The 23,681-nt window shown below is 62.5% G+C and overlaps 2 protein-coding genes across 2 annotated transcripts; one reads left to right on the top strand and one right to left on the bottom strand.

Annotated features, from left to right (window-relative positions):
* Nucleotides 1-1,224: 1,224 nt before the first annotated feature.
* On the bottom strand, nt 1,225-17,920 carry FNDC11 (fibronectin type III domain containing 11; the record flags this gene model as incomplete). Its single annotated transcript, XM_081033405.1, has 3 exons — nt 17,877-17,920; nt 17,521-17,694; nt 1,225-2,208 (listed from the first exon to the last, which is right to left on the bottom strand). The coding sequence occupies exons 2-3, from the start codon at nt 17,602-17,604 to the stop codon at nt 1,225-1,227; spliced, it is 1,068 nt and encodes a 355-aa protein (XP_080889531.1). The 5' UTR covers nt 17,605-17,694; nt 17,877-17,920.
* On the top strand, nt 7,692-14,692 carry LOC308490786 (tyrosine-protein kinase Srms-like; the record flags this gene model as incomplete). Its single annotated transcript, XM_081033404.1, has 8 exons — nt 7,692-8,056; nt 11,461-11,582; nt 12,284-12,450; nt 13,040-13,181; nt 13,262-13,420; nt 13,869-14,050; nt 14,150-14,306; nt 14,499-14,692. The coding sequence occupies 8 exons, from the start codon at nt 7,692-7,694 to the stop codon at nt 14,690-14,692; spliced, it is 1,488 nt and encodes a 495-aa protein (XP_080889530.1).
* Nucleotides 17,921-23,681: the final 5,761 nt, after the last annotated feature.

The raw sequence follows: 23,681 nt of genomic DNA on the forward strand, positions 1-23,681 counted from the left end.
AGAAAGCTGGGTGGGAGGCTAGCTTGGTGCAATGGGCCACAGCTGGTGAACTATGTCCAGGTGCTGCAGGCATGCCCAACCTACTGAACTCTGACCCTAGGAGGCTGGCCCCAAAGTGTGAGTCCAAAGTCCCCAAGGCTGTCAGCCAGTCCGTGCCATCCGGGTCTGAAATGATTCCCCAGGACCCTTTGGGACAGCACACCCCCCCTGCAGGCCGGCTGACCTGGGCTGTTCAGCATCTGCTGGTTTGTGGCTGAGCCCCCAATGCCTCCAAAGCCACCAGCTGCACAGAGGAAGGCATGGCAGGGCCATGACCTCTCTAAGTGGCAGCAGGGGTCTCAGATAGGTCAGGAGGTCAAAAAGAGCAGAGAGACATTATAGGGAAAAAGGGGTCCCCAAGGCCACATGTCCTATGTGTTCACTGTTGGCCTGGAGTGAGCCGGATGGCGCTACCTGGAAGAGCAGGTGTATTCTAGGGCAGCCACAGAAGCATTCAGAAACGTGACCTTTATCTCGGGGAAAGGCTTGAATAAAGGAGAAGCAGGCACCCGACGCAGAGTCAGTACCACATCAGCCTGGAGTCAGGGAGGGCTTCCTGGAGGAAGGAGTGTTGAAGCCCAGAAGGCACATGGGGTGGCAGGGAGCAGGGCTGGACTGAAGGAGGGCAGCTGAGCACAGAGGCAGCCGCTGGAGCGGCAGGTGAGTCGGGACAGTGAGGCAGGTGAGCTGGGGTGGGGCGGGTATAGCCCAGTGCTCAGCCTAGGCCACATCAGGAAGCGAGCCTTGGAGCTGCTCCTAGAAGGGGACCTGTGTGGCCCCACAGTGGCCTCTGGGCAGCTGCCGTTCTGGGTGAGGATGTGAGCTGGCCGCAGACCGGAGGCACCAAGACGAGGAAGCCCCTGCTGTGTGCCTGGGTGCACCTCCCTGGCGAACTCCCACTCCAGCCTGACCTCTGGCTTGGGCCCGTATGACCCAGCACAAACCCCAATCCCTGGCCCCTGACCTGCTCCAGGGGTCAGCTGTTCTAGAAGGTCCAGCTTGGGTCCCCCCTGGAAAACGGACCAGGGTCTGACGGGGGCCTGGGTCTTGTGGACGGGCTGCATCAAGTCAGAAAGCAGTCATGTGGCTGCTTCCAGCTTTAGAACTTTTGTTTCTATAATTGTGTGTTTATATTGCTCTTTATTAATGGATAAATACTAGAAAATCATCTCTGGGAAGCTGTGGTCAGGGGTGGCCCGGCTTGCCCCGCAGACTGGGGGCCGGTCCTTCGGGGGTCCCCGGCCTGGTGTGCAGGGTGAGGCTGTCCTGCCAGGGCTCATACACCAGCGTGTAGCTCTCGGCTCTCTTGACCGTGAACTTGTAGACGCGGTCGGGCAGCAGGTGATGGATCTCGAAGGTGCAGGTGGCCACAGGGATGATGCCACGCTGAAGGCACTCCTGCTGTGTCCGTGGGTCAAGCAGCTTGAATCTCAGCTCAAACTGCTCTGGGGCCGCCGGCTGGATGGTGACAAACCAGCGCAGGGTGGCCCAGTCTTGGTGGGCCACCGACTCCTTGCGGTCGAACATGACGGGCATTTTGGTGCTCAGCAGGAGCCGGATGTGGGGGAGCTTGGTGGCACCGATGTCAGACACCAGGCGATGTTTGATGTGCAGGCGCCCAGGCACCATCATTGCCAGGAAGTTATCCATCACGGCTGACAGGCCCGCCAGCTGCTGCTCCACGAGCGCCCAACCCGCCAGGAAGGGCCGTGGGTCAGGCGACTCAAGCAGGGCGTCCAGCGCGGCGCGGCCACGGTCCAGCTGCTCCAGCAGGTCTCCAAGCAGCAGCAGCTGAATCCTGGCCTGAGCGGCGCCCACTTTCTTCATGCGCTGGAACTTGCAGGGGTCTACCAGCTGGAAGATGGTGTGGGGCAGCAGCGGTGGGTTCTGGTCACCCAGGGCCAGGTGCTTCGGCAGGATCTCAAGGTGGTAGGAGCACCTTCGGAGCAGCTCCACACGGGCGTGGTGGCGCCTGAGTAGCTGGGGGCTCAGCTCGGAGGTCAGGAACTCCCGCAGCGCCGTGCGGCGCTCCATGTAGGTCCTCCAGGCCTGCGGCTCCAGCAGCTGCCCGTCCTCGGCCTCCTCGGCCTCCTCCTGGTCCAGGAAGCGCTGGGGACTGTCCGGCCGCCTCTTGTCCAGGCCCAGGCCTGTCACCTGGAAATCCATCGTCTGGGAGGGTTGGGTGGAGGGTGGGGTGTCAGCTGGGACCAGCAGGCTGTCCTCTGCTACCCCTTGCGGCTCCCCCCCGGGGCAGTGTTTGTGTGTGCCCCCTACACTGGACCCTCTGTCCCTATCGGGGGGAGGAGCTTATGGGGACACCTCTCTCCGGAACAGGCTGCCTGCAGGGCCCACAGGGCAGTCTGCGAGTCTGGGTGACAGTAGGCATGGAGGGGCAAACACTACTGACGGCTGTTTGTAAGGACACAGGGCAGGGCTGAGGCCCTGAGTCCTGAGGCCACAATGACTTGGGCACACAGGAAGCTGCCGAGCAGCTATGTGGCCTGGCAAAGGCCTCAGTGCTTCATCTGAAATGGGGTCATGGTGCTGTTCAGGCTCCTGAGAGAAGTGTGATCTGTCTGAGCAGCACCAGACACCGCCTCGTCCCTGGGACACCACTGCCCTGCAGACCCTCCAGGCCTCACCGCAGGTACAGAGCAGAGCCAGGCTCACCCAAAGGCAGTCCCGTGGTGACCAGGACCAGCATGGGCGGCAGGCTGGCCCCAGGCCTCAGTTCTCAGGATCCTCACGATGCCAGCTCCTAGTTACCCAGCCCCTGCTATGTCCTGGGGCCTCACGTGCCCTCGGGAGCTCACTGACTCCACAGGAAAGGCCACGAGGTTGTAAGATCCTGTCATTCCATCTCGCAGATGGGGCACGAGGCTAAAATGCTTCGAGTTTGTTCTCAGTCCAGGCATTGAGCCCTGCCGTTGACCCCAGAGCCTGACCCTCCTTCTGGGCCATGTCTCCCTGCCCCCCAGGTTCCCAGCTCTGGGTGTCAGGGGGAGGGACCAGTGCAGCTCAGGGCACCTCACTGCTGGATGCAGCTGTGGTCCCAGGCCCAGCTGGGGCAGGCTGCCAGTCCACAATGACTGACCCTGCAAGTTGGGGCTCCTTGAACAAGAAGCCAGCATCCCTGGCTCCTCTCCCAGCCATCACCAGGGACCAGCGGCTTCACTTGGGAGAGCTCAGGTTGTGCCAGCTAGCCAAGGCTTGGATGAATTACAGAGACAGCCCGTAGGTCAGGTGACGTGCCCAAGAAGGCACCGCCAAGTGGCAGAGTAAGGTCGGGGCGTCTGCCTCCCTCCCTAAAGACCAGCCTTCGACCTTCCTGGGGAAGGGTAGCCAGACCAGGCCCTGGGCACAGCAGAGAGGGTATCTGGGGTGGGCAGTCAGGTGAGACCAGGACCCCAGGACTCGCGGTCTAAGTCCAGCTCTGGCCTCTGGAAGGAACTCTTGCTCCTGGATCTGGCTACGGTCAGGTCAGAATGTTTGCAGTCGTTGGCAGTCTCCCGCCCTGCGCCCTGGCCCGCCCCCCCCCGAGGCCCCGCCTCCCTGACGCCCCCACACCCGCCACGCCCATCTTCCCGAGACCGACTCCCACGCCGCCCGCCTTCCCAGCTCCCTCAGCCCCCCAGGCCCGCACCCCACCTTCCAGCGCGCCCACTTGCCCGGCCTCCGGAGCGGGCAGAGCCTGCGGCTCGACTGTGCGCAGAGCCGGGGAGCCCAGCTGCGCACTGCGCTGGCCAGCGGGTTGCCATAGGGACCGCGGGCCTTTGTGACGCTGCACCGGGTCGGGAAGGGGGATGGGGCGGAGGGTGTCGGTGGGGGGTTGGGGTAGGAGGTGGGCGGAAGCCCAGGGCGTCGGGGGTGGGGAGGAGACCCGCCCCCGTCGGGTCCCGAGACTTGAGGGGCTGTGAGAAGACGGCCCGGGACGGGCTTTCTGGTCCCAGACCCTCCTCAACAGAGTCTCAGCTTGGACGGGACTGTCCATAGACTCTGCTCCCTTTTCTGGGGACTCGGGACATGGCGACCAGAGGCCCGACCTGGGAGCCACCGCCGTGGTCTGAAAGCCGGGTTCGCAATAGGGTTCCACCGACAGGAGCAAACTGAGGCCGGGCCACCCCTCTGCGCCGGGGACTTAACCCCCCCCCCCCCCCCCCCCCCGGGCCCTTCAGCCAGGCTTTCGGGTGGGGGCCGATGCCCCTGCTCCACCTCCAGCCCAGCGCGGCCCAGAACCCCCGGGTGGAGCTGCCAGAGACTGTGACCCTGAGAGCTGACAGCAGGGTCCAAAGCCCTGCCTCTGCCAGAGCAGGTTTCCTCTCCCTCGGCCTGCCCAAGCCAGTGTCCCTGACCGGCTCTGGACAAATGGGGTGTCCACAGCCCCAGGGAACCCCTCAGAGGTGTTCTCAGCCTCTGGAGCCCCACTTGTCACCTCCAACTGGGCTCTGGACCTCTGGGACCTTGCGGCCAGCCAGGGTCTGCCACCGGCTGTGGTCAGCCTGACACCCCAGGCCCTCCTGGCCCTCCTGGGGAGGAGTGAGGTGACAGGGCTGACCCTGGTCATCCCATCTCCTCCCCCTCGGAGGTCAGTGGTGGCCTCTCCAGGATGGGTGTCTGTCCCTGAGCTCTCCTCACAGACTCTTCTGTGGCCAGAGCTGCCCCCAGGGCACCCCCACCCACCAGGGGACCCCATCCTGTGAGGAATCTTCCCCTGGCCAAGCACCCATCAAGTTGGGCCTAGGGAGGGAGGCAGTGGGGCTGTGTCTGCCCTCCTCACCCCGCCCTGGGCCCTAACTTAGCAAACGAGAGCTGCTGCTGCTATTAGGGCTCTGAGGGGCAAGGCTGGTTTGTTTGGAAGCGGGGTGCTGTCTGAAGGTTGAGTGGGGGAGTCTGGCACCTGGAAAGGGGGGAAAATGCAAAGCAGAGGGAGGAAGATGACTCCAGCCCCGCCACCCACAGCAGCTCTCACTTCCTCTCTGCGCCAGGCATGTCCTGAACCTCTGCCATCTCTTTGGCCCCACGCCCTTTTTCTCTCTTGTTCATCCGCTAATTTTTTGAAATTAAACTTTGAATTTTGAGGTAATTGTAGATGGCACACAGTGTGAGACATCACACAGGGACCCCATGAACCCATTGCCCATTTCTTCAGAACTGCCACGCAGGATCCCACCAGGGTAGTGACACTGACAGTCCCCAGGCAGGACGGCCCTGTCCCCACAGGGCCCCCACTTGGCCTTTTGTAGCCGCGCCTACTTTCTCACCAACCCCGTGGCTCCTCCGCCCCTGGCCATCGCTAGTCTGGTCCATCTCTGTAACTGTGTCCTCTGGAGAGCGTCGGTGGCATCGAGCAGCGTGGAGCCCCCGGGACCAGCCTCTCTGCTCAGCATAGTTCCCGAGGGCCGGCCATGTGCATTCTTGGTGGGCCCTTCCTCCCAGGCATGCGCCAGCTGATTTTGTCTCGCCCATTGTCTGCAGCCACTGGGCTCTGCTGCCCTTGGCAGACCCGGCGCCCTGAGGGTGGTGAGCCTGGTGGTCGTGAGGTCATAGCCCTGGCGGCAGGGGGTGCACCTGGACCCCAGAGATTCGATCGTGTGCCCTCCACAGAACACACATGAATCCATGGTGTGGTGACACTGCCAACCTCAGCCTGAATGCCCGGGCTGGCCGCTCCTCACCCTGCAGACCTGGTCTGAGTCCTCACTATGGCACCGCTATGAGCTCAGTGCTCTCACAGATGGGGAAATCGAGGCACAGAGAGCTCAGCACCTTGCCATGTGGCTAGTGAGTCTGACAGCAGGATTCGAACCTGGTCATCTGGCCACATCCAGAGCTGTCCGGGGGCCCTCCCCCTCACATAGCTAGCTCCCAGCCCTGGGTTTGGTTAGGGCTCATGGAGGAGGTGAGGCTAAGGGGGCCCCGCCAGGAGACCGCAGAGGACACTCCCTGCCTGCTCTGACCATCAGAGCAATGTCCTCAGTCCCAGAGGCCGGACCGCTTGGCTCTGAGGGGCAGGGTATCTCCAGGAGGAACGTGTCCAGTGCTCTGAATGCTGACCTTGAGCGCAGCCAGCATAAGTGGGGCCCTCCCTTTGGCCGGTGGGTCAGAGGCTTCCTAGGAGGAGAGTCGGGTACCTCTGGGATTTAAGGAAAGCCATCTGTAAAAACTCAAATTGCTCATAAGGGGGGGTTGGTGGAGGCAGGTGATGGGCAGGCACTGCAGGCCCTGCCAGGCCTCCCCTAATTCTGTGTTTGCAAATATTTGTTCTCGACCCCCGACCCCCATCCTCTGCAACAGGATGAGGCTCAGTTGCATGGAGCCTGCCCCCTTCAGCCCAGGGTGGCTGAGTGTCTTTGCCACATCGCAGTTTGCATGTTGTACAAGCTGCTCCCCCAATGGTGGCATGGAGCCCCCAGGGTGCATTGCAGACATCAGGGTCTGCTGCCCCTCAGGGGCAGGTGGATAGACACTTGTCTCACTTTTGTTGGCCCCATTCACAGAATGTGACAACGTTTGGGCGTTGATTGAGTATGGGGTGTGGAATGAGGGTCTGCAACCATCAGAAGAGGGATGGGGGCTCAATAATGATTCCGGGTGCTGAAGGGGCTGGTCTGGGGGGAGAAGGAGCAAGCTACCTGGGGCTGGGAACCACCCACAGGCCCAGACACCCGCCTGGAACCCCTCCTGGGACTGGAACCAGAACCAGGCTGCCTGGGTTTGCTCTCCCGCCCTGCCCAGCGGCACAGGCCGACCTGGGCAGTGGGCACCTTGCTTCAGTGTGCAGGGGGCCTGGTGCTGTACGGGGAGAGGAGCAAGCGGTGGGTACAGGCCCTCTGTGGACTCACCCGCCACCCCTCCATCACCCAGTTTATATCTCTGAGGGCGGTCAGAGGTCAGAGCCTCCTCCCCAGGGTGGCCCTGAACTTCCACCCCTCCTCACTCACTGCTCTATGCTTACTGAGCCCCACCCCATAAGAAACTCTAGCTGTCCTACATGGGGGTTTTTATGATGTTAAAGATTTGGCCCACATTGAAAGAACCAGGTAATTGTCCACACAAGTCCAGTGCACGGCTAGGTAGCTAATGGCTGGTGCTGCGCAGTGGCTGCCCCTTCATGGAACCCCCTTCTCTGAAGGCAGGACTCAGGTCACGGACTAGCATGGGGTGCACTTGTGCATGACCCTTCTCTCCTTGTCACACTGGCCGCCTGGCAGGGCAGCCACCCCCTCCTTCCTGGGCCTTAGGAAGGGATGCATGTGGGGGAGGGACGGGACTGTCCCACGTTCTCAGCTGCCCAAGACCCCGCCCCCAGGCTGCCCCAGGGCCACTCCTGCCCCAGCCCCAAGTGGCTCTGAGCAGCCCAGAACAAGTCCTGCCCACAAGACACCCTAGAGGTCAAGGAGAACAGCAGCTGACCTGTGGCCGGGGGCTGGAGGGCCACCTTGCGTCCCAACCTAGTGTGAACAGCCCGGAAGTGGGCAGGGGGCCCTCTGGAGTGACCTGTCATCCACACCCCTTGCCAGCAGTGATGGACTCAGCGAAGCTCTGACACTTGCCGTCCCACCGGCCCTTCCAGTTTCTCCCTCGTCAGAAGTCCCCTCCCCTGCAGGGCCCTGGGCGCAGTGTGGCGACCGGGCTCCGGGCGCCCCGGGAGCATGGAGCCCTTCCTCAGGAAGCGGCTGGCCTTCTTGTCCTTCTTCTGGGACAGGATCTGGCCCGCAGGCACGCCGGATGACAGCGTCTCTGGCTTCCCAGACTCTGACACCAACGCTGAGCTGGAGCCCCCCGCCGCCGAGCCCTGCACCCCCCCGGCGGTGCCTGGGCAGCTGTTCAGGGCACTCTACGACTTCACTGCACGGTGCACGGACGAGCTGAGTGTCAGCCGCGGGGACAGGCTCTATGCCCTCAAGGAGGAGGGCGACTACATCTTTGCCCGCAGGCTTTCCGGCCAGCCCAGCATGGGGCTCGTGCCCATCGCGTACGTGGCCAGGGCCACCTCTGACACGCTCTCAGACCAACCGTGAGTACCACCTGCTCTGGGAGTCAGGAACCAGCACAGGATTCAGCCTGGGCACCGCCACTCAGCCATCAGCTCACGCACGTCGAGCATGAGCACGCAGTGGGCTGCACGGATAATAGCAACTGTGTGCCCTGGTCAGCCCCAGCGGCAGGTCAGCTGGATGGCGTGTATGCATGCCCTGGCAGGCAGGCAGGCAGCCAACATGGCAGCCACGCTGGGACTCTGGCCAGGCCCTCCTGCTCTCACACGGGGACTCAGCCCTGCACTGAGCACTCCTGGGGGCTCTGAGTTCACAATGATGGCTGAGCGGTCACTGCTTGGAGGTCAGAGGGCTAGGGCCTGGGGTACAGTTCCGAGAGATGGATATGGTACCTGTCCTCCTAGAGCTCCCCCTGAGAGCACACGTGCTCAGAGAGGCCGTCACATGTCCCTTTGTGCTGTGAGGGGGTGAGAGGGTGATAAACTGGGTCAGAGAGGTGTGTTTACCTGCCTCTCTCACCCATCCACATTCACCCAGGCCCCCTCCCCTGCACTGGGCCAGGTATGGCACAGACATGACCCTGGCCTTGGGGATTGCTCCCAAAGAGGCTTGATTGGAGAGTGGACACAGGTGGGGGGAGAACCCACCCGTTCCTCCTGGAGTGCCTGGGTCCCCTATGGCTGGGACAGTCCACAGGCTGCAAGTGGCTAGTACAACACCTGGCTGTTTGCACGCCAGTCGGTGATCACAGGGAGTAGCCAGCTGGTGGGGGCTCTCCAGGAGGGCTCCTCAAAGGTGACCTCTTGGCTCAAGCTCCAAGTCCATAAGACAGGGTAGCCCCCTCGCACAGCTGTGTATTGGCTCTGAGCACGGCTCTGCATATGGCCGCGGACACGGTCCATGGTCCTCAAGCTCACCCAAACCCTGGTCGTGACCTCTGCCTGTCTCCCCTGAATGCAGTGGGTCAGCCTGGCTGTGGTGGCCATTGCAACCCCACATAGGGCATTGGCGAGGGGACCACTGGGGGCAGACGCCTTCTCCTCACATGCACGGAGGTGGAGTGCTGGCTGAGGACAGGCCAGAAGCTGCTTGGTGAACGGCCAGCAAAGGCAGGCTCCTCCGCCTGCCCAGCCGCCCTGCCCTGCTGCCAGGCCCTAGTCCTGTACTCAGCTGGACCAGGCCTGAGCTCTGGACTTGTCCCCTGCAGACCAGCATTGAGCCTCAGCTTCACTCAGCAACATTGGCCTCCTGGGCACTGGTTGGGGCTCCCAGGCTCCTGGGGGATGTGCAGATGCTGAGGGAAGACTGAGTCACAAGAAGGTGTCTTCCCAGGAGACTCCAGGCCCCACCCTGTGCCTGGGACTAGGAGGCCATGCTGAGGGGGAAGGGGCCCGCAGTCACTCCAGGTGTAGAGGGACCAGAAGCATCTTTGGCAAGGCTGGCAGGGCTGGGGGGGTGGGAGGAGCTGCTAGGAGGAAGAGCTAATGACTATTTGCCTGGGCTGCAGATGAAAGGGTTCGCCTCAGTCATAGGGTCATTAGCCCCAGACACCTGGCTGTCTGTCCTAGGCCAGACCGGATGGGTGGCTGAGGCTCCTCAACCCCCACAGTGAGGCTTCATTGCTAACAAGCTGCTGAGGGTCCTACAATCTTCTCTAACCCACTGACCCCCGCCCCAGGGAGAGACCCCAAGAACATCCCTGCAGCCCAGGGCATGCACAGGGCTTCAGCTGCACCCCCAGGCCCTGGGGCTTCAGGGAAGGGCTGGGGGTGGGGAAGCCTCTGCTTCTCCTCATTCTGCCTCAGCCCTGCTGTCTGGAGAGGGTCTATTGTAGCCCCACCACACCTGAGAGGCTCTCCTGGCCCGCTGGCTAGAGAGGTGCGGCCCCGGAAAACAGGGCCTGGCTGCAGGAGGCCCTGCTCCCCAGCCAACGTGTCCCTGAGCCTGCAGGGACCCATGTTAAAGCCCAGATGTCCTTGAGCCTTGTCTGCTGGCTCTGGCTGCTGATTTTACTTCCAGATGTTTCTCAGACCTGTGCCTCTCCACCACCACCTCCAGCATCCCACCACATCCTGTCCCACCACATCCTGTCTCAGGGCTTCTCTCTCTCTGTAGCTCCAGCCCAGCCCAGGGGCTCTGGCCATGTTGGTTCTTAGCCTCTTCCCACAGCTTCACAGGGTGGGCAGTCCCCTATTCCGCGGACAGGTCTCACTCCGCCCCCTTCCTGCCAGGCCCTGCCCTCGCCCCAGGCTCCAGTAGCACCCGCCTGCCTGCGACAGCAGAGCTTTGCCCAACCGGTCCCTTCTTTTGGGGCACCCCATCTTGTGTTGACTCACTCTGAGACATGCTTTGGGTCCCCCAGCTGCTCTGAGAACCCGTGTTCTCCCCTCAGGATGAATGAGGGGATGTGTTCACATCTATGGTTCCCCCTTAAAAGCAGGCCTCCTGCCACTGGGTCCCCAGAACCCCGTGAAGCAGGAGGCTCCAGGGTGGGAAGCTGACTTAGGTGTGAGGTTCTCCCATCTGGACATTGGGGAACAGACACAGGGCCAGGAGCCACAGCAGGCCTGACTCAGGTGGACTGCTGGCCCAGATGGGGTATCAGATGGGGAAGCCCCAAGCAAACCCCACCCCACCCCATGCACAGGTGGGAGGGTTCCTGGCCTTTTAGAATCTTATGCAGACTGAGGAGTGGGTGCCAGGAAGCCCCTGCCAGCCTGGCACTCGGAATGGCCTCAGTGTGCTTGGCACGTGCAGAGGGCCAGGTAGCCTGTGCTGGGCAAGCCCCTCAGAGGTGGACACGCGATGCTTTGAGCCTCTGCAGCTCTCTCCCAGCTTCTCCTGATCTCCTGCCCAGCCTAGCTCAGCACCTCCTCCAGGTGCTGTTCCAAAACTCAGGCCTGCTTCTCCCATCCCCACTTGTTCACCTCTCAAGGCATGCGGGCCATGCCCAGCCAGGTGGCACCCATGGTCCTCCAGGCCACACCTGTAGCCGAACCCGCACATCTGGGCATCATCAGGGCCCCCTCATTCCCAGTGCACTCCCCCCCTTATAGGGACTCAGCAGTCTGGAGTTTGACAGGTTCAGCCTGTGGCCAGGGCTGGCCGTCACTGTATGAGCAGAACTAACGGAGAGCCTGTGGCTGAGGTGAGTGGACAGTCTTAGGCGACACAGGTTGCTGCTGCTGGTTGTGTCAGCTCCATGGCGGCCCAAGCAGTGCCCCTGTCCAGTGCCCGATGACTCCGGAGGCTGAGCACCGGGGTCAGGGCAGGTACAGAGCCCAGGTTGGGACCTCACATTGGGCACCACGGGCACTCCTCCCTGAGAGATGGGGGTATACTCAGCCTGCACAGAGTGGGGTGTGGGCACAGGGATCACCCGGGGTTGGGCCTGCCTGGTGACCACCACGCCTGCCCTTTGCAGCTGGTATTTCAGTGGCATCAGCCGAACCCAGGCCCAGCAGCTTCTCCTGTCCCCGGCCAACGCCCCAGGGGCCTTCCTCGTTCGGCCCAGTGAGAGCAGCCTGGGGGACTACTCGCTCTCAGGTACTCGGGCGGCCCCTCCACCCCTGTCCCCACTGAGGCATGCTGGCCAGCCCCACCAGCCTAGAACACTCTTGACCTTGGGGTGGTTGCTCCCTGGACAGTGCCGGTCCCTCACCCATGCCCGGCCCCACCTCGGGTCTAACAACTCCCATTGGTGTTTGCTCACCTCTTGGGTTTGCTCACTGCTTCATTCACTCATTCATTCATTTATTCACTTACATATTCACTTACTCACCCATCCACCCATCCATCCATTCCTCCATCCCCTCATTCACCCACTCAGTGATCCATTCACTCGTCCACTCATCCACTCCCTCATCTACTTATCTATTCACTCATCCAATCATTCATTCATGTGCTCACCTACTCGTCCATCCACCCACTTACTCGCGCATTCATCTCGTCAGCACTATTCATTCCCTCATTCGCTATCCTCCTGCCTTCGTTGCTCACAGACTCAGTCACTCACCGAGTGCCCACTGCGCGCCCACTCTGCTGTGTGCACACTGTGGGCAGCAGCCGCTCTCCCGGCTCCTCACTGCTCCTCTGGCCTGCAGCTGCCCACACTCCCTCGTGCGATGCGCTGCCCCAGCAGTGTCAGGGCCTGCCGGTCCGAGGAGGGTCGTGGCAGTGCCCGGCGCCCGGTGCCCGGGCTGGGTGGTGGAGGGTCTGGTCACAGCCTCCCTCTCTGCCCCCCCCAGTCCGGGCCCAGGCCAAAGTCCGCCACTACCGCATTTCCACGGCAGCCGACGGCGGCTTCTACCTGCAGAAGGGCCGTCTCTTCCCCAACCTGGAGGAGCTGCTCACCTACTACAAGGCCAACTGGAAGCTGATCCGAAACCCGCTGCTGCAGCCCTGTGTGCACCAGGTGGGCTGCCCCCGCCCCCCACTGCCTGCCTGGCTGCCCCTGGCTGGGCCGGGCCCACCTGGGGGTGCAAGGACCTGGAAGGCCTGGGCGCCCACCCCTGCCGCATCCTGCATGCTCTGCTTGGGGCCCCGCCCCAGGTCGGGTCTGCTTTCACACATGTCATATCTCTGCTCCTGGGGAGTCCAGGGCAGGCGTCTGGGGAAGTCCCAGGGTGGAGCAGGGGGAGGCGGTCCACACATGCACTGGAGCCCTACCTAGCTCTCCGCCACCGTCCCAGACCAGCGGTCCTGCAGAGGGACAAGGGCAGGGGCCAGGCAGCGACCCAGTTCCTCCGGTCTCATAATGACAGCCCAGGGGAGCAGTAATGAGTATTTGTGGGCTGGTGTCCACCTCCAGCAAAACCCACTTAGGTCTAGAAGCAATTGGGGCCAGGCCCGGGGAGGTGGTCAGCACCTGGCTTCCCTCGCTCCAGCCAGGACCAGTGTTGAGCATGTGCTGGGGTGGAGGTGCAGAGGCCTGGTCCCCCGAGAAACTGCCTACTCTGCCCAGTAACACAGGCAGAGGCACTGAGCGCTCCCCACCCCCACAGCAGCCCCCCGAGTGGGACGAGTGGGAGCGGCCACGCTCCGAGTTCACCCTGCGGAGGAAGCTGGGCGAAGGCTACTTCGGGGAGGTGTGGGAAGGCCTCTGGCTCGGCTCTGTGCCTGTGGCCGTCAAGGTCATCAAATCAGGTGTGTGAGGCCCTGCCCTCCCGGACCCTGGGTGAGGTGTGTGGGGGTGTGCAGGTCCTGAGCGGAATCCTCTCCCGCAGCCGACATGAAGCTCACGGACCTGGCCAAGGAGATCCACACACTCAAGAGCCTGCGGCACGAACGCCTCATCCGGCTGCATGCCGTGTGCTCCACCGGGGAGCCGGTGTACATTGTCACGGAGCTCATGTGCAAAGGCAGCCTGCAGGCCTTTCTGGGCAGTGAGTGCTGTGCTGCTGCCACCTGCCCAGGGGACAGTGACACCTGCCCCCTTCTTGGCATGGCCCAGAGGGTGGTAGTGGGCTCTGGCCAACAGCAGATTTGGACCTCTGGTCTGGGCCAGGCCTGGGCTTTGTGGAGGGACACTCAGAGCACGTGGTACCAGGTGCGGGGGAGTGCAGGTAGGGGCCAGCCTCTGAGTACGCTCAGTGTGGGCCCAGCCCAGCCCGGGAGACCCTGCCCCGCTTGTCCTCCTCTGTCCTTGGCCTCGGTCGGGGGCCCAGGCCAGTGGCCCAGGAGCAGCTTGCCCCGAGCCTTCTCTGGGGGTGTGCAGTGCCCTCCGCAGCCTTGGTGGGCAGTGCCGTTCTCACCCGGTCAGAGATGAGGAAACAGGCACAGAGGGAAGTGACAGGGACGACGCTGGTCCCTGACTGTCGGCCCGCCCCCCAGGCCCCGAGGGCAGGGCCCTGAGCCCACCTGCCCTGCTGGACTTCGCCTGCCAGGTGGCCGAGGGCATGAGCTATCTGGAGGAGAGGCACATCGTGCACCGGGACCTGGCTGCCAGGAACGTGCTCGTGGGTGACGACCTGGCCTGCAAGGTGGCCGACTTCGGCCTGGCCCGGCTGCTCAAGGTCAGTGTGGGCTTGGGCTGCTGACCCTGCAAAGGGAGGGGGAGCAGCCAGGAGGGAGGGCACCATTCCGCCCGCCCACCACCCGTGTCCTCTCACCAGGACAACGTCTACTCCCCGAGCAGTGGCTCCAAGATCCCCGTCAAGTGGACGGCACCAGAGGCAGCCAACTACCGCATCTACTCGCAGAAGTCGGATGTCTGGTCGTTCGGCGTGCTGCTGTATGAAGTGTTCACCTACGGCCAGTGTCCCTACGAAGGTGGGCCACAATGCAGCCCGAGGGAGGAGGCAAGGCCTCCCCAGGGAAGGTGGGGTCTGAGGGAGGCAAGGAGCACCAGGCCACAAAGTTGCTGCTTGGCAGGGTCTGGCCGGGGGTGCGGGGTCTCCACGGTGACCCCTAGACAGAAGCGAGGCAGCCCCTGCCAGCCGCTCTCATAAGCGCCCTCCCCAGGAATGAGCAACCATGAGACGTTGCAGCAGATTGCGAAGGGATACCGGCTGCCACGGCCGGCCGCCTGCCCAGCCGAGGTCTACGTGCTCATGTTGGCGTGCTGGAAGGGCAGCCCTGAGGAGCGGCCGGCCTTCACCGTGCTGCAGGAGAAGCTGGGCACCATCCACAGGTGTCTCCATGCCACCCTCACGTGACCTGGGGCACTGGACTCCAGGGCTAGGCCACTCCTCCCTGTGGGGCCTCCCCCCAGATAATGTTTGCCGTCAACACGTGCAGGGGTGCTGGACTGTCCGGAACAGCCGTCAGCCCGCAGAGCTCTTGGCCACGGGCCTCACACGCTGACATGCATGTGTGTGCACTCGAGGCAGAAACATGCAGACACCCATGTGGAGGGAGAGGGGCTGATGTCTTTTGTCTGGAATGGCAGTGTCCCTGGTGGGCGGGGGTCAGCAGAGAAGGCTGGCTGGGGCCTGTGTTTGCTCCGGCCTCTGAAAGACTGGACAGAGAAGCCCTGGGCCTGGGCCGAGTTCCCTCCTGCCTGGAACTGCCGGCTGCCATGGACCCCCTCAGCTCCCTCCCAAGGTCAAGAGTGAGAGGCGTGCCTTCTCAATTTTCTCCAAAGTCCCACCGGGGCCATGTTGGTGCTGGGGCTGCCAGGCCCTGGCCCCACACGGCACATGCTGGGCGCAGCCACAGTCTCCCACGGGCACACCACTTCCCATGTGCAGCACGGTGCATACAGGGAGGCAGCGGTCAATAAATGTGATGGACAGACTCAGGCATGTGCACAAGCGTGTGTCACACACGGGCCTCAGCCCCCACCCCCAACTCAAATCAGAGCAGGGGCTGCCACTGACTTGGGGGGTCACCATCTGGTTCATCATGGTGGAGCGGGGACCGGGGCAGACCACGAAAGGTCAGGTCGGTGTCTAGGGGGCTGCTTTTGGGGATGGATGACCCTCATGGTTGGTTTTCTGGGGGTGGGGGTGTCAGGGAGGCAGCATCGTCTCTGCCTCAGTGGTGCAGGTCTGGGTGCCGTCAAGAAGGGGTGGAGGGTGGATGCTGTGGGGTGTGGGCAACTGGGAGACTAACAGCTCCCTGGGGAAAAGGAAGCAGCCTGTTCAGAGTGTGCCTACTCCCACTGGGCTGATTTCAAGTCACAGCTGACGTCACTGGATGAGAAGCTGGGCGGGCCGTGCACCGTTAGTTGTTCACCTGCCCGGCTGCCGTCACCAGGTCACCCTGGGTGAACAAATGGAGGGGCAGGGGACTGTGCAGGTGGGGTCTGCCTTTGGAGTGCCCGACCCACACCCTCCTGGGAGCCCCATGCTGGCAGCTGCGCCCCAGAAGGCTTGTGGGGACAAAAAGGCTGGAGGCATGCGTGGCCACCCTCAGCTCAGTGACCATGGAGGGAACATGCACAGTTCACGGCTAGCTTTCATCACTGACCACAGGCCCTGCCTGTGGAGCGGGGAGCTGGGACCCTTGAGTGCAGGGCTGATCAGAGAACAGAGGCTGTGCAGGGCTGGAGCAGAGGGGTGGATGGGCTTCCCGACGGGCGGGAGGCGGGGGCATCGCCGGTGGGAGCAACACAGAGGGAGGAGGTAGGAACCGGCTACTGCAGGGCCCAGCTCCGTCTGGCTGTGGGTCAGTCCAAGTGTGGAGAAGGTGGGAGCTCCTCAGACCCTTGGATGCCAGGCTGGTGGGGGTGGGAAGGTTTGGTGTGAGCTTGTTGGGACCCTGGGGAATAAATAGCCCCTGACCCACTCCATCCTGTCCTGGGAGAGCCCAGGGGTCAGCTCGGACATGTGGGTCCCAGAGGGTTAGGGCTCAAGATGAGCTCCTTCTGTTCTCCAGACCGAGGGGCTCTGGCCACCCTTATGGGCTTACCCTGTTTGCCTGGAGCTGTGATTAGTGTGGGGAGGGCTGGACAGGCCGCCAGACTCAGAAGGAAGGAATGTGCTGGGCGTGGGGGCCGGCCAGAGAGGCAAGTGTGCGTGGGGGTCATCCTGGGTGTCTCCCCAGCCACACGCTGGGCAGGTTTGTGCACAGAGACTCCGGGAGGGCCGGGATGCTCAGTCTCAAAACTCTCTTGCTTCCTGGTGTGACGCAGGCGGCACCCTGGGCACCTCTGTGCCCAGTGACACGTGAGGTCCCCTGGCCATGGGCTCAGCGCCAGCCATTGCTCCCAGCCCCCATCTGCTGCTCTTTCCCCAGTCAGCACAGCATGTGTGTCGCCTGCTTATAACACAGGCCCCTGCTCCCCCTCTCAGTGAAGGGGGAGCTCCGACAAGTAGGGCTCAGCAGTTGTGGTACTCACAGTCCTGCATCGGGGCACAGAGGCTCTGGCACCCCTCTCAAGCCCCGGGCTGGCAGGCTGACCCCGGCCATGGTCGTCACCCCGGGCCCTTCCTGTCTCTTGATAGACCAGTGGTCAGGCCTCCACGGCCACTGCAGCTCCCCGTCATGGTCAGGGGTGTGTGAGGTGGGCTCCGTGGGGAGAAGGACGTGCAGAGAGTGGGGAGGGAAGAGAGGCAGTGCCCACCTGGGCTTCCAGCAGTGACTCTGCTGGCAGCCTGCTGCCCATCGGTCCTGGCTCAGGCCCTGGAGGTCTGGGAAGGGGGTGACGTCCATGAGCCTCGGTCCCTCCATTGCCCTCTAGCCCACCTAAGGCGAACCCCAGGAGGGCTCTGTCTGACTGGTCCTTGTGCCCTCTCTCCCCTGGGGCTCAGGTCCGGCCACGTGGTCACTTGGCAGGTGGGCAAGAGCAATGCCCAGACTGACCGGGCGCTGGTGGGTAGGAGGACAGGTGGGAGCTGCCAGGCCCTCAGGGTGCTGCCCCGGGTGCCAGGGGAGGCCGCCTCATCACAGCGAAGTGGGCCGGCTCCCCGGCTGGGCAGGTGTGGCCTATCAGGGCTGGCCCCACCTGCCCCTGCTCACAGCCAGCCCAGTGTTAGGCGGGGAGGCCAGATGGCCTGGTCCTGCCACTGCAGCTGCCATGGTGTCCCGGGGCCAGGCTTACCTGGGCCCCACATACGTGGGCCTCTGGGACTTTGCGGCCCGGACAGACGAGGAGCTGAGCTTCCAGGCGGGGGATCTCTTCCATGTGGCCAGGAAGGAGGAGGAGTGGTGGTGGGCCACGCGGCTGGATGCAGCGGGCAGGGCCCTGGGCCAGGGTTATGTGCCTCACAACTACCTGGCCGAGAAGGAGACAGTGCAGTCTGAGCCGTGAGTGTCTCTGTGCCCCTCTAAGGTGCCCCCACTCCCTGCAGCCCCTCCAATGCTCAGGGCAGGACTGCTGCACCACCGGCTGGGCTTGGGGGAGGGGTGGGGGGGTGGCCCTGGTCAAGGCAGGTGGGGGCTCATGGCTCCATCTACCTGTGGCCCCAGTCAGGGCTGGACCCCACCATCCTGGTCCCGGGAGTGCTGACTGGGCTTTTGCTGGGTGACACCTGGGAATGGCGGGCTGTGGAGGTGTGCAGCCCCTCCTCACAGTCACCTCGTGGTGCCAGGACCCAGAGGGTGCAGAAGGGGCCGCAGTGGGCTTCCGGGCAGCTGGTCATCAGTGACAGGGACCGCATAGGTCTCCAAGGTGGAATTGGGCCTGTGGGAGCCGAGCTGCACTCGCCTTCCGGACAACCGAAACCAGATGTGTGACCTAGTTAGAGGAGGGAGGAAGGTCATTGCAACATGTCATCTGGGGTGTGGCTGTGGTGTCTGCTCCCTGCACCCTCGCAGCTGCCCTGTCACTAGCAAGGTGGCTCCAGGAGGCAGTGACTGCCCCGAGGGACGGCCCAGAATGCTCAAAGCACAAGGGCAGCCTGCTGTGGGCGCGCTATGGGCAAAGGAGGTGTTCTGGGGTCGGCAACAGTATCAGGGCAGCTCTGGGCAGCGTGGAGGCCATGAGATGAAGGGTCAGGTGAGTGGCTGGGATTCAGGGTGGGATCAGAGTGGGCTCTGGACACCCCTCCAGGTGGTTCTTCGGATGCATTTCCCGCTCAGAAGCCTTGTACCGACTGCAGGCTGACGGCAACGAGCAGGGGGCCTTCCTGGTGAGGGTCAGCGAGAAGCAGGGCGCGGACTACGTGCTGTCTGGTACAGTCTCCAGGGTCTATGGGCTCGCCCTGCGTGGCTTTGGGTCTCCTGGCCCCTGAACCCTTCCGTCCTGCATGTGGAGAGCTGGGCCCCTCTGGCCTGTCCCCTCCATCAGGCTGCCACGTCCAGGACACCCTGGCCCCACCCCAGGGAACTCTGAGACCTGGCCCACCGGGGTGGCTTGTCCCTGAGGTCGTGGGCCTGCATTTATTCCTTTCAATGTTGGGCGAGTCACAGGGCAGGATGCCAGGCATGTGCCCACTCGCACCCCCGGCCTGCAAGTTCCTCTCTGGGAGGTGGGGGGCCCAGGGTACACATGTCTGTTCACGTGTGCCCCACCTCCCACCCCGCCCCAGTGAGGGACAGGCAGGCCGTACGGCATTACAAGATCTGGCAGAGGGCCGGCCGGCTGCACCTGCATGAGGCCGTATCCTTCTCCAGCCTGTCCGAGCTCGTGGACCACCACAGGACCCAGAGTCTCTCCCATGGCCTGCGGCTGACCTCGCCCTGCAGGAAGGTAGGGCTGCCCCACCCCGCCTGCCTGAGCCCACCTGGCCAGACCTTGCCTCACCCCTGCCCACCCATAGCCCTCTCTTTTCAATGACACAGCCTGTCAGGGCCATACAGAGTGGGTGTGGGTCCTGATGCACTGACCAGCTGGAGGGGACTTGGGGCCTCAGGCTGCCTGGAAGCTGGGGTCGTACAGAGCTGGGCATGAGATCAGGAGGGTGGGGCAGGGGTGAGGTGGGGCATGAGTTCAGGAGGACGGGCCCTTCTTTGCTGGGTCACTCTCAACGCTGGGCTAGCAGAGGTCAGAGGTGCTCCTGCCATGTTCTGAGTCTCTCTGGGACCCTGGAAGCCAGGGGACAAGAGCCATCCATGTGCCCCAGCCAGCAGCTGGACAATTTTGTCTGAATGGCACTGGGGCCATTGTCACTGACCCAGAGCAGGTGGTGAGCGTGGAGAGTGTTTGCAGGACACAGCAAGGGTAGCCCCTGGGAGAGCCTGGCCACATGCCAGACACTGGGGACCCTCCCAAACCGACCAAGCAGTCCTCAAGTCCTACATTTGAGGACTGACAAGGGGCTCCCCCTGCTGGGGTCAGAGGGAATTCCTGAAGGATGGATGGGCTGGGTGATGAGACACACCCCCTGGCCTGTGTTCCCCCAGCACCAGCCAGAGCCTCTGCCCCACTGCACCGACTGGGAAAGGCCCCGGGAGGAGTTCACACTGTGCAGGAAGCTGGGGTCCGGCTACTTCGGGGAGGTCTTCGAGGGGCTCTGGAGAGACCGGGTCCGAGTGGCCATTAAGGTGCTTGCCCGAGGTGAGCGGCCCCTGGCCAGGGGCTCGGCCTGACCACCCTGCCCCTGGAGCCCCACCAACAGGGACTTCTGGCCTCACTCACTAGGGGTGGGGGCCAAGCCAACCTGGGGCCCTAATGGGCCTTCTGCTACACGTTGCCCTAACCTATGCCATGTGGCATAACCGTATGGAGGTGCCATTTTTCTTCAATTGTAAATGTTTTCGCCTAAATGTATTTATCGTGAAAGGGGATGTTACATCTAATGTGAGGGGAAAGCCACTAAAACCACTAGATCTGACAAGGTTTCTGTATCATCTCCTTGGGAAGCACCAGGCGGTTGGGACCCCACACTTCAGGAATCAGGGGCCCAGTGTATGGGGAGAGCAGAGGGTGGGCACGTGGACCCCTCATGGAGACACCGGGGAGAGTGCTGGGCTGTAGACCGGGCTGCGCCTGCCCCTGCACCCTGGCTTGGGAGCGGCAATAGGAACCGTTCTTCCTTCTTTGTCTCCCTGGGGCCTCAACCACCGTGGCCGTCCACCCCGCAGACGACCTTCTGCACCAGCACACGTTCCAGGCGGAGGTGCAGGCCATGAAAAAGCTTCGGCACAAGCACATCCTGGCGCTGTATGCCATGGCGTCCGTGGGGGACCCCGTATACATCATCACGGAGTTCATGGCCAAGGGGAGTCTGCTGGAGCTGCTGCGTGGTGAGCGGGCGGTGGGGGCACGCGGGCTCCTTTCAGGGTAGAAGGGTGACTGATGCTCCCTGGAGGGGATGGGAGAGACACACAAAGGCAAAGAAAGCCACAATCACGCCGTACAATGCACAGGACAGCCAGGAACTTCTTGATGCCTCTATCAGGCATTTCCTGTTTAAGAAATGTTTAAAATACCTTGTGATAAATGTACCATCTGTTCATTGTGGGAATCTAAGAAAATACAGATAAATACACATCAGACAAGGAAAGCCATTCCTGATTCCTACACCCACGGTTAACTGAGGCTGTTTTATTACAGCGCCCGGCGGGCCCACCCACCTGCCAGCTTCACAAGCAGGGGCCTGGCTCTCTCTGCTTTTCGCTTTTCCTACAAGGGCCATCCCTCCTCCTGGTGGTTGAACTCAAACACACACTTGCCCACCCATGCACACTACACCTGTGCAGTCACAAATGTGTATGCACACACACTCCCACACACGACATGTCTCACTGACTTGAAGGTACCATTTGTAAGAAGCCCCCAGGATTTCCTAACACCCAAACCAGACAGTCGCTGCCGATACGGTGAGGGTGCAAAGGCAGCCCGGCTGCAGACACATTAAAACGGGAAAAGATGTGCTTCGGAGAAGTGACATCCAGTATGTGATGTTTGTACTTGGGCATGTTTTTATACCAACATTCGAAGAACTCTAAATGCAAGATTGTACACAGAAGTGTGGTCACTGCCAGCACACGCCCATGTAGATGTGCTGCCTGAGGCCTGTGGCCCGTGGCAGCTTTTTGAGTCCTTCTACCTTTGGGTTTCCATCGCTTCCGTGTAGGTTCCCAGGGAAATGCGCAGCGTGCGTCTGAACCGCCTTGGGGCTGGCACAGAGCTGCCTTCCAGGAGGGCATCAGCAGGTCCACTGTCCAAATTTCAAATCAGGCCACCTGCCCTTTGCCCCAGCCCTCCCGAGCCCAGGAGCCAGTAGAGCGTGTGGCACAGAGGATGTGGACCTGCTGACCCTGACCTCCCCTTCCTGCCTGTGCAGACTCTGACGAGAAAGCCCTGCCTGTCTCAGAGCTGATGGACATCGCGTCGCAGGTGGCCGAGGGCATGTGTTACCTGGAGTCACAGAATTATATCCACCGGGACCTGGCTGCCAGAAACATCCTTGTAGGGGAGAACAACATCTGCAAAGTGGGGGACTTTGGCCTAGCTAGGCTCATCAAGGTAGGGCCCTCCGAGGGCAGGGGCGGGGCTTCCCTGCCCCCCTCAGCAGGGACAGGAAGCTCAGGGCTGAGGCTCCTGCAGGTGGGATATTGGGCTTGGAGCCAGAGCCTTGCCCTGTGGGGGCGTGGGGGTCTGGAGGCTGCTGGCAGGCCTATCAGAGCTGGGGGAGCAGGTATCAGGCACCACAGGAGGAAAGGGAAGCGACAGATGTCCAGGGCTGTGGAGGAGCCAGTCGCTGCTGAGTGGGCCACAGGGAGGGGCAGGGACCCAGCCTTCATTTGCGTCTTCAGTGTCATTGCCCTGCGCCTTGTGGTTCAGCCAGGGGGTGGGGCCAGGAGTGTTTGTAAGCTCAGGGCAAACTCAGGAATTTCAACACCTCCATGGGGTCAGTGTCCTACTCGGGCTCACCCTGACCCACCTCTGGGCCTGCCATGAACCTGACTCCCCAGCTCTTCCCATCCTTTGCACCCACACAGCCCAGGGCCTGACCATCTGCAAGGTGGACAGCATCTCCCTCATGGGGCCTGTACTTGCCAGTGCCTACTGGATCCCACTGCCTGCCCACTGCGGGCTCGCGGGCAGAGCCCCCGCCAGTCCCCATCCCCCGCCCATGTCTGATCACAGGAGGACGTCTACCTTTCCCGTAACCGCAACATCCCCTACAAGTGGACGGCTCCAGAGGCACTGTCCCGAGGGCACTACTCCATCAAATCTGATGTCTGGTCCTTTGGGGTCCTCCTCCACGAGATTTTCAGCAGAGGCCAGATGCCCTATGCAGGTACTTGACCCCATTCTGAGTGTGTGGTATGCAGATGGGGAGGGCCCAGCCCAAAGTTTCCCGAGAGGCAGCAGGTAATGGGTGGGGGTGGGGCAGGCAGGTGGGCAGTGATCTCCCAGCCCCCACAGCCTTGTCCTGCCCTCCGCAGGGATGTCCAACCACGAGGCCTTCCTGAGGGTGGACTCGGGCTACCGCATGCCCTGCCCTCCGGAGTGCCCCACCACTGCCTACAAGCTAATGCTGACGTGCTGGCACAGGGAGCCTGAGCAGAGGCCCTGCTTCAAGGCCCTGCGGGAGAAGCTCTCCACCTTCACCAGGTACGAGAACCCACTCTGAGCCTGGCCCTCCCTGCCGCTGCCCTGGAGTTGGCAAAAAGGCATGGCAGCTCCAGGTGGGACACGAGCTCCTCCACCCAAGGCCGCTGTCCTGGGGCAGGGGATGAAGCCCTCCGCAGCCTAGAGGCTGAGGCTGCCTTCCCAAGATACCAGCTCCTGGAAAGTGCAAGTCTTCCCAGCTGACTCCAACTCTGGAAACTTCCAGGAACAAGGCTGCTCCTTTCCAAAAGGAGTGTACTGGACTCTGGCACTAACACCCACCAGCTCAGCCAGGACCCAGGCTGGGCCTCCTGGGTGGTGCATAGTGGGGACAGGTCTTTGGCTGCCCTCTGGACTTGGGGCTGGGCACGGAATACCCAGGATGCTGCAGACAGGGGCAGATTGGCGGTGGGGCACTGCTGTCTGCTACCTTGGGGCCAGGACACCTGTCCATCTTCCTGCCTCAGCAATCAGCTGCTGCCATCTGTGGCTCTGGGGGCCTTGTCTGGACACTGGCCAAAGACTGGACAGGGCTCAGGCTATCCCTTAGGGGCAACCCGCTCACAAACCATTCATAGTGGGATCAAGGACCCACCACCACCCAGACTCAGCACTGACCACCAGCTTTGGGACTGCGGGGGAGCCTGGGTGAGGTTGCCCCCATCCTGCCTGGGCACAGAGGGCAAGGACAGAGGCTGTCACTCTTGGAGGGGGCCACAAGCCTACACTTGCCTTGGAATGGATCCATGGGGTTGGGG

This window comes from Rhinolophus hipposideros, assembly GCF_964194185.1.
Source record: "Rhinolophus hipposideros genome assembly, chromosome: 22".
Lineage (NCBI taxonomy): Eukaryota > Metazoa > Chordata > Mammalia > Chiroptera > Rhinolophidae > Rhinolophus > Rhinolophus hipposideros.